At 25.8% G+C, this 9,116-nt stretch overlaps 1 protein-coding gene and 1 long non-coding RNA gene across 3 annotated transcripts; both read left to right on the top strand.

Moving 5' to 3' along the window:
• The first annotated feature begins 216 nt into the window (after nt 1-216).
• On the top strand, nt 217-5,546 carry LOC100575686 (ABC transporter G family member 23-like). 2 transcript variants are annotated; one of them, XM_029486448.1, is made up of 8 exons: nt 217-450; nt 596-755; nt 969-1,123; nt 1,204-1,311; nt 1,375-1,468; nt 1,555-1,665; nt 2,484-2,534; nt 3,874-5,546. In XM_029486448.1, exons 1-8 carry the CDS (start codon nt 305-307, stop codon nt 4,027-4,029), a joined length of 981 nt encoding a protein of 326 aa, XP_029342308.1. In that variant the 5' UTR covers nt 217-304; the 3' UTR covers nt 4,030-5,546. The 2 variants fall into 2 exon arrangements, with proteins under 2 accessions (XP_029342308.1, XP_029342309.1); XM_029486449.1 differs by lacking the exon at nt 1,555-1,665.
• Nucleotides 5,547-5,702: 156 nt separating this feature from the next.
• Nucleotides 5,703-7,359, top strand: LOC115033605. Its single transcript, XR_003838885.1, has 3 exons — nt 5,703-5,906; nt 5,966-6,364; nt 6,807-7,359. It is a non-coding gene; the product is annotated as an uncharacterized LOC115033605 (long non-coding RNA).
• The last annotated feature ends 1,757 nt before the right edge of the window (nt 7,360-9,116 follow it).

Here is a 9,116-nt window from a genome sequence, read left to right as displayed (position 1 = left end):
TGATACTCTAAACTTTCAAGCTCTTATAAATATATACCTATTATAAGAGATAATCTAAAAAAATCTATAGTGATCTAAATTCTAAAAATTAACTCTCGTTTAATTATTTGATAAATCTTATGTCATGGTATTAAATTGCCATAATTCCGCTGTATCACGTTATTAAATTTTACGCATCAATTCTCTGTGTGTTGGGCTTGGATAAAAAAACTGTTTGTAATAATCATTTATGATATACCCATAATAACTATAATATGAAGTGTATAATATATTATTTCAGCTGGTCTATACAATAAACTAAACAATGGTATATGAAAGCCGTTTCAAACCAAGAATATATTTATCTCAAAGTCCTTCAAAATGTTCTATAGTACTGAATAATGTGTTTAAAAAGCATAATGATCAAAATATTTTCAATGGAGTGAATTTAACTGCACATAGTGGTAAAATGTAATTGCTCTTTCTAATATTTCTCATATTGTGTTTCATTTGACATTTTATAAACTCAATTTGATTTTTTCCTATTTAAACTTCCAAATCGTTAATTAATATTTAATTCAATTTATAATAATTTTTTGTTAATTGTTTTTTTAAGATGTGCTATACTTGGTGAAACAAACAGCGGTAAATCTATGCTGCTTTCTTGTTTAGTTGGTGGAGATAAAATAGACAAAGGTCATATATGGGTACTTGGTGGTAAACCAAGAACAAAAAGCAGTAAAACCTTAACTAAATACACTGGTTATATGCCTCAGGTACTATAATATAGGTACCTATTATAGTATTATACCTACTTAATACTTATTATAGTTTACTGCAGAAAGAAGATAATAATTATGATACATAGGTACACAATTTTATATGTACCTATGTCAAATAATTCAATTGTATTTTTAATTTAATTTTGTTTTTACTATTGAAGAATCCATTGATAAAATACACAAATTACTTATGAATTTTTTTTCTAGGAATTTTGTTTGTATAAAACCATGACGGTTCTAGAATTGTTTGCATATTTTGGTAACTTATATAATATTAATTACAAATTTATTCTGTGGAGAATAAGCTATTACAAAGACATTTTTACCCTGCCACCAATTAATTCCACTATTCAAAAATTAAGGTATGTACCAACTAGTATTAAATTAATGTTAACAGTTAATATTATTATGACATGATTTAATTATATTGCAAAGTATTTAGTTTCAGTGAAAAACGAATGATATCATTTATAATAGCAGTATTCCACAGACCTCGATTAGTGGTGTTAGACGAGCCTACTATTGGACTTGATGTTTTAAAAAAAAATCAGTAACTATATTTATAATTTTTTCAAAAATGTTAACTTAACATAGCAATTTATTCTCATTGTAGAATTTGGAGATACTTGTATCACGTGATTACTACATGGAAACCAACAGTAGTTGTAGCCACCAATAATATCGAGGAAGCATTTTTAGCAACTAAGGTTCAAATTAATAACATTTAATAAACGATTAAAATTAAGTATTTTATAAAATCGACGTTATAGGTAGTTGTTATATTATATTTTAGATAGCGTATCTGAAAAATGGAAAAATTATATTTGAAAGAGAAGTAGAGGAATTGCTTCGAACAAATCCAAAACAGTCTATAGATTTAATCGTAGAAGATCTTTATACCAGTGTATTGTTTAATAATTTTTATTCACACAACATATTATATTACCTACTTAAACATACTGCCGTTTCTATATTATATATTATCATTAGGGTCCTGACATGTATGCGTTAATATGTTTTAATTGTCTTAGACTTAACTAAAATGTTACATATTTTTTCCATTTTATAGTTCAAAATACATACCTACCTACCTATTTTTATATTCAGAAATTGTAAATAAGAAATTACTAATTATTTATAATATATATATATATAATTAGTAATTTAAACTAATTAATTATTTATTAGTTAAAACAGTATTTCGATTCTCTTCATAAAATTATAATATGCTTTATTGAACCTTGACAACCTTGTAAATTGTATTTACAATTAATAATAGTTCCTGAGTGAAGATAAAAAAAGTTGAAAAATGAATCATAGCAATTTGTGTTTTTTTTTGTTCGTCATCATAAAGTTTTATTTGAAAGTATATCATTTACTGACTGAACATTTTATCATTTGGTACTTTAGAATAATGATTTATTTATTTTCACAATAGTTTTCTTAAGCGTAAAAGAAAAGTATACCTGCAAGATTGCGTAAAATAAATGACGAAAAATTAAAATTTGAAAAAATTAGTGGCTTATATTTTTATTTTAAAGGATATAAAGTCCTTACGCTTATTTTAGTAATTTTTAATGATTTCCGGACCCTAATGATAATGTTATTTTAATATTACATACACAAATTTTCTTTTAATGTAATATTATGTATTAGGTATATAGTATGCATTGAAAAACGTAAATTAGAATGTTAGTTAATTAATTTATAATTTGTATTTAGAAAAACTCTTGGATCAATTCAAATCAATCTGAGACACCGCGAAATAAAAAGGTAATGCTGTTACCTACTTTACATAAATGAATAACCTTGTTACTATAGCCTAGGTAGACTTTACTAGCATACAATATATGTGGTACTAGTAGCATTTAAATTATTTATTATTTTACTTTTAACTAAAAAATGTGTGACGAAGTTAAGAGTTGTTTGAAGTAGAAAAATTTCAATCACATTATCAACCAAACTTTTTAAAACTATTGCGTCATTTACTTATACAAATATTAACAGACTTATTTACAACTGATATGAACAAAAACAGTTGTACAAAGATTGTTTAGTGCAATAATGACTGAATGACAATTACAGATATAATGTAATATGTGCTGAATGCTTTATTTATGGTCGTGACATTTATGTTATACAAAAACAAAACTATAATAATATTTTTTAATCACCTGGAATCTGAAGAGTTATTTCCATAACAGTTATGAACATAATCGAATCTAAAATAATAAAAAGTAACTTGAAAGCCTTATTACTTCAATATTATAATTATTCAAACTACCTAATAAATTATACATTTTAAAAATAAACCATTTATACTTTACTTGCCTACTTTAAATTAGGTACAAAAATATTTAATGTAATAATGTATCATTCAATATTTCAATACAATTATATGTTCTAAAATGTTGGCTGTAATTTCTTTGAGAATACACAGTTACACATTAGACTGAGACTGACACAGCTATACATAGTAGGTTAGGTTAGGTTATTAGCATAAGTTTATATCATTATTTAATAATTAATATACTGATCCTTAACTACGCCCATATTATGATTTTCCAATATGAAAAGTAACAAAAGTTTTTGTTTTTAGACCTGAATATTGAATAATAACACCTAGGTAATAATAATTCAGTATTTATCCATATACAATAATAAAGGATGCATTATGCATACTAAAACTTATTAGGTACCTATTATAAGTTTTCGTTAAAAATTACTGTAACATCAACCTTTTTGTTTTTGTTTCAATAAATAAAACGTGCATTTATACCTACAATCAATTCAAAATCAAGTTATTAAAATATTTTAGAGACATATTCACATTATATATTTATATTTATTACTTAAATAATTAAAAATATGTAATATAATTACTACATAAGTAGTATTAAGAATTAATGTATACTATTTTATTAATATTCTCGACTAGAATGAATTGACTTGATTTACCTTGAGTAAATTAATAAATGTTTATTGTTTTTTTTTTATATATATATTATATAGTTTAAATTTTTCATCAATTAAACTCAATTCCAAAATGCATTGTCATAATCTTAAATATGGGCATGTGTGTATCTAATGACTATATTAATTTATTTTTTAGCTAAGCATTTGTAAGAAAATCAACCCAAGATCAAATATTTGGAAGTTCAAAACAATTATAATTCAAAATATGAAGTTTTTAACTTCAAATATTTGGTACGTAATTTTAGGTAATAATATTAACAATGTAAAAACTAGGAAGTGCTCAAATTCGTAGTACATGACTTATTCCTCTCAAAATATTTTTTACACAGTCATCGTCTATAATAAAAAAATAATCAACAAAGAATCCGTAGACAGGACACGTAGTAACTACATTTAAGCTATAAGCTAATGGAACAATTAAAGAGGTATATTTGTTTAACAAAAAATATGATTTCTTGGTATAGTATATCACGAGTAGCATATCCATTATCCATTCATTTGAGATTTAACATAAATTGTATTCTACGTTAGTACAGTGTTCATGCGTTAATCAATATAATCATCCAATATTTTTTAAAATAGCTATGAACAAACGTATTAGACATTATTGTTAAACATATCTAAAATAATACATTTTTAAGAGAAGAGACAATACCGATGTAGGTATTGTTTCTATAAAACATAAATCAACAACTTTAATTTATTTAATTTTAGTCAAATGTATTCATGATGAGCCAGTACACCAATATCTAACAACGAAGTTATCGTAGCTAGATGACTGACAAGGGCCCATCACCCTCATATACCTAGTCAGATATATATTGTTCTAATTTTTACTTTTCATATTATATTTTTTCATGCGTTTAACTATTAGTACAATTTTTTCATTTTCCATTTGGTAGGTATTCCTGTTACATCTTGTATATTATTATACATACCTATCTATATTCTATACTAAGGATCTCCAATTTATGTTTTTGGAGGACCTCTTTAGAAATCCAGAAAGTTTTCTGGTGCCATTACAATTTAATGATCTAAGTACAGTTATTCCAAAAAAAGTAAAGGCAAAATCAATAAATATAATCAGTTTATAGGAAAACCTCATTTAAACCATCAACAAAAACATTTAAGCGGCCTGGTAGTTGTCCTCTGTCACAAAACGTGTTCTGAGTGCCAGCACCAGCCGTTGTTACTATTTCCCGGGTGGGTAACCACTGACCACCCAGGTTTTAGTGACAAATCCTTGCAACACGTACACGTCTTCAGAACGACCATACCCTCCCCTCACAGTAAAAAACCAACTTTAAAATAACCTTTACTCAATGGCCTATAGGTACTGCCGCTGGGTAATTAATAAAAATTAATAATTAAAAAGATTGATTTTTTGTCTGTAGGACAGATAAAGTTCGTTCATGGATCGTCATTTTGTGACCTCCAATCTATATAGACATAGCTGCATATGTAGCTATGTAGCTATATCTATATATTATTGTTTATTTCAAGTACAAAGTTTCATATTTTAACTTAATATAATATTTACTACCTACCTATGTAAATATATATATGTATATTTATGACTTTTGTTTTGTTTCATCGTATCAAATTAATGTGCAATAACCAAAAATGTATACTCAGAATCGTCTTTAGAATGCGTTGTAATTTCCGATGTCAGACTATAATTAGATTATTGGTGTTATAATAATATATCACTATGCTACGTCGAGGAAAATAAAGAGAGAAGATCGTCCAATATTATAGTATTAAATGCATATATGCGTTCATAACTCTGACCAAGCCACTATTTTTAAGTATTTTTGTAGTCATGAGATATATTGTATACAATACATTTTTTTTTAATCTCAAGCATATTTTTTAGTCTCGTCACTAATTACTAATGATTAATGACTGATAACTAATAACTAATAATTCATCTCAATATTATAAAAATACATAGATATCAAATTTAGGATATTCATGTTGTTATGCGTGATGCCTATACTTCAAGTATACTTACATTGCATCTATTATGGAAAATATCCTAAATCCATACCTATTGCAGTTTATAACCAAGAAACTGATTGCGTTTATGACCCATGTAAACATATCGAAAAATGTTCTTACTTTTCGTGTCATTTTTTATATGTTTTGAACCAAAACAATGTTAAAGTAGTAAGTAAAAAAAAAATGTTTCATTAAAATATATCTTTTAAAATCATGTGTTATAACAGAATTATTATGGTTCTGAAGTTTTGGGTAAAAATTCCATGACAAAAGGATCAACACTAGGACTTATGAAAGTGCCTAAGAACTACACAATTGCAATAATTAATAGTATAACACAAGGCTCGTCGAATGAACGTGACGAACTATTAAAATCTAATATAAATATTGAAATAGACATGTCAAGTAACTAACAGTAGCTTATACCTAAGGCTGTTCTAAACAAAATATATCATTGTCACTAAGATAAAATTATATATAATCAAATTCAAATATGACTTTTTTTCATAGGATTTGAATTTGGGAAGCATCTCAAACAAAATATATTAAAAGCCCATAAACTACACCTGATTGACATTTACAGTCAGTACAATCTGTCAACAAAATACGCCGAAATCCCACTTAAGGTTACTAATATTTAGTTCATTTTATTTATACATGTTTAAAAATATGAAAAAATTTCATATTGTATACATAATATACGTATAATCAGTCTTGGGTAAAATGCTTTTTAAAAGTATTTGGAATAAATACTCGAATACTATAAAAGTATTCCGAATACTTAAAAATATTTTTGATAAATATATGAAACGATACCAGTTATAATTTTTATATTGTACGTTATTAATAGATATTATTGATTCCAAATTTCCAACTCATAAAATATAAATTTTTGTTTTAAATGAAATGCGAGGGAATAACATGCAAATCAAATAATTTAATTTTCAAACTATAAAAGTATTCCGAATAAAGTATTCAGAAATACATCACAAAATACTTTTGGAAATAGTATTTTAAAAGTATTCGGAATACTACCCAAGACTGCATATAATATTTATGTGTTTTCAGATATACGAATACAAAAATTTAAACCTCACTGAAAACACAGCATCCGATATAATATCATGGTAATTTATAATTAACAATTATAGTTAGCTAAACTTAAATCATCAATAAAAATTATCGTAAATCAAAAGTTTAATAGTGTGTTTGAATGTTTGATATAGGAATAAGAATAGTAACATCTAACAGGAGTATTTAAGTGGGATGGTAAATATGCCAGGGGGCCTCAAGTACTTTCTGAGCGATTAGATTCTATTTATTTCTCATATAGATTCTGAGCTGAGCGATGAATGTATTGATTTTACAGTGATGAACGTGTGTTTTTTTTTTGCGTCTGTGTACACGGAAAGTAGGCAAAATAATGCTTCGATTTTCAACTCCAATATCTTTTCTGGCGGGAAAGTGAATCTAGTAGGTGCATTCGGGAGGTCAACATTTAAATTCCTAGTAGCTTTTATAAGCGCTGGGAAAACCCGAACAAAAAAGGAAAAACGGGAATTTTTACGCAAAATCAGTTTATGACTAAATCGATTTTAGTTTTTGGCGTGACTCAAAAAAAAATTACCGTGCCTCTATTATACAATTTTCACTGAATGTTTATATTAGCATTTTCTAAGCACCATAACATTTTCAAAATGTTTTGACGATTTTCGATTTCTATTAGTTTTTTTTTTTAAATGAATGTCTATAAAAACATGTTTGATCGGTCAAAAAACTTGAAAATTTAATACAAAGTTCTTCACACAATGTTACGATAGCAGTAATATGTAAATATATTTATTTTTTTATAGCATATAAGAAAGGTATTAATAAATAATATTTTAATCGTTCCATTGCTAAATATTTTTTATTCCCTCCTCTTTCCATCCCACAGAAAATATTACTCCAATATAGGAGTGTTGAGTGTGAAAATGCTCCTGTCAGTAGATTTAAAGTACACTGATACTATACGTACATTGCTATTTATTTTTAGATTCTGAGTGGAACAATGAATGTATTGATTTTACAATGATGTGTGTTGTTTTTAGATTTTTTTTTGTGTCTGTCATCATCTTTTAGGACTATAAAAGTGCTTGGATTTTCTTCAACAGTACTTTTTCTGAGATGAAAGTAAATTTAGTTGGTACTTTGGGGGGTCAAAAGTAATATTTTCCCAGTAGTTTTCAAAAACACTGTGAAAAACAAATGAAAAATTAAGGAAAAACGGGAATTTTTGCACAAAATCTGTTTTCGAGAAAATTGATTTTGGTTTTTGATACAACCTTAAAACAAATGACCGTAGGTATAATATTTTGACTGAAAGTTTATATTAGCATTTTCTATACACCATAACATTTTTCGAATATTTTGATTCATTTTGAGCTCTTTACGGACATTTTCAGTTTTCATTTTTTTTAGTTTTTTTTTTCTATAAATATCAATAAAATTTTATTTGTTGGTTAAAAAAGCTTGAAAATTTAATAGAAGGTTTCTTTTATATTGTTTCAAAGGCAGATGAAAAAAATTAAATATCCATGGTCACAATTTTTTTTATAAGCATCTAAAGTTCAAATATTGACAAAATACGTAAAAATGACGAAAATTTGCAAACTATTTTTAGTTAGAAATTCATGTAAAATTTTCTTTTTAAATTTAAGATTTTAAAATGTAATACAAGATTCTTCATAACTTTATCTACCTTTTTTAAAGACAAAATGTCTACTAGCAAGTCAAATTAAATTTTTATGAGCGTTTGAAATTCATATTTTTACAACATTTGATATTCACTCGATTTCTCATGTAACGATTTTCTTATTTTGTTGTAATTAAAAAACGAATGACTGTAGATACTTGAAAATTTAACAGAAGTTCATATCAGCATTTTCTATACTAGGTGATTCTTTTATCATAGAACACTCATTATTTCAGAAAGTGTACATTTTTTTGAAAATATTTTTTTACATAGTTTCAAGTCGCTTATAAAACAATGTTTTTCTTAAAAAATTATATTTTTAAATATTTTTTATCCTTATAATTTTTTAAGTTTTTTAATTTTTTAAATGTCAACATTGGGTTTTAATTTTATATTCCAAATCAGAATATCTTTCTTAATGAGCGGAGAAGTGGATAAACATTTCGCGGGGTAACCCCGTACCATTCCACTCCGCTCATCAAAACTTTGAATATTTATAACTCATAAACTACTCACCCGAAATTCGATTTTCATGTAATATTCATTATATTAAAATACTAAGAAAAATATTCTGCTTTGGAATATAAAATTAAAACCCAATGCTGTCATTCAAAAAATTAAAAAACTTAAAAAATTATAAGGAT

The sequence above is a fragment of the Acyrthosiphon pisum genome, chromosome A1 (genome assembly GCF_005508785.2).
Source record: "Acyrthosiphon pisum isolate AL4f chromosome A1, pea_aphid_22Mar2018_4r6ur, whole genome shotgun sequence".
Lineage (NCBI taxonomy): Eukaryota > Metazoa > Arthropoda > Insecta > Hemiptera > Aphididae > Acyrthosiphon > Acyrthosiphon pisum.
Note: the sequence above shows the minus strand (reverse complement) of the source record. Positions and strands in the feature narration are given on the sequence as shown.

Coding starts and splice junctions, on each gene's coding strand:
- LOC100575686 (XM_029486448.1), top strand. CDS start 305: ATGGTATATGAAAGCCGTTTCAAACCAAGAATATATTTATCTCAAAGT. Junction 1,469..1,554: donor AAGCATTTTTAGCAACTAAG/GTTCAAATTAAT, acceptor ATTATATTTTAG/ATAGCGTATCTGAAAAATGG. Junction 1,666..2,483: donor TAGAAGATCTTTATACCAGT/GTATTGTTTAAT, acceptor ATTTGTATTTAG/AAAAACTCTTGGATCAATTC.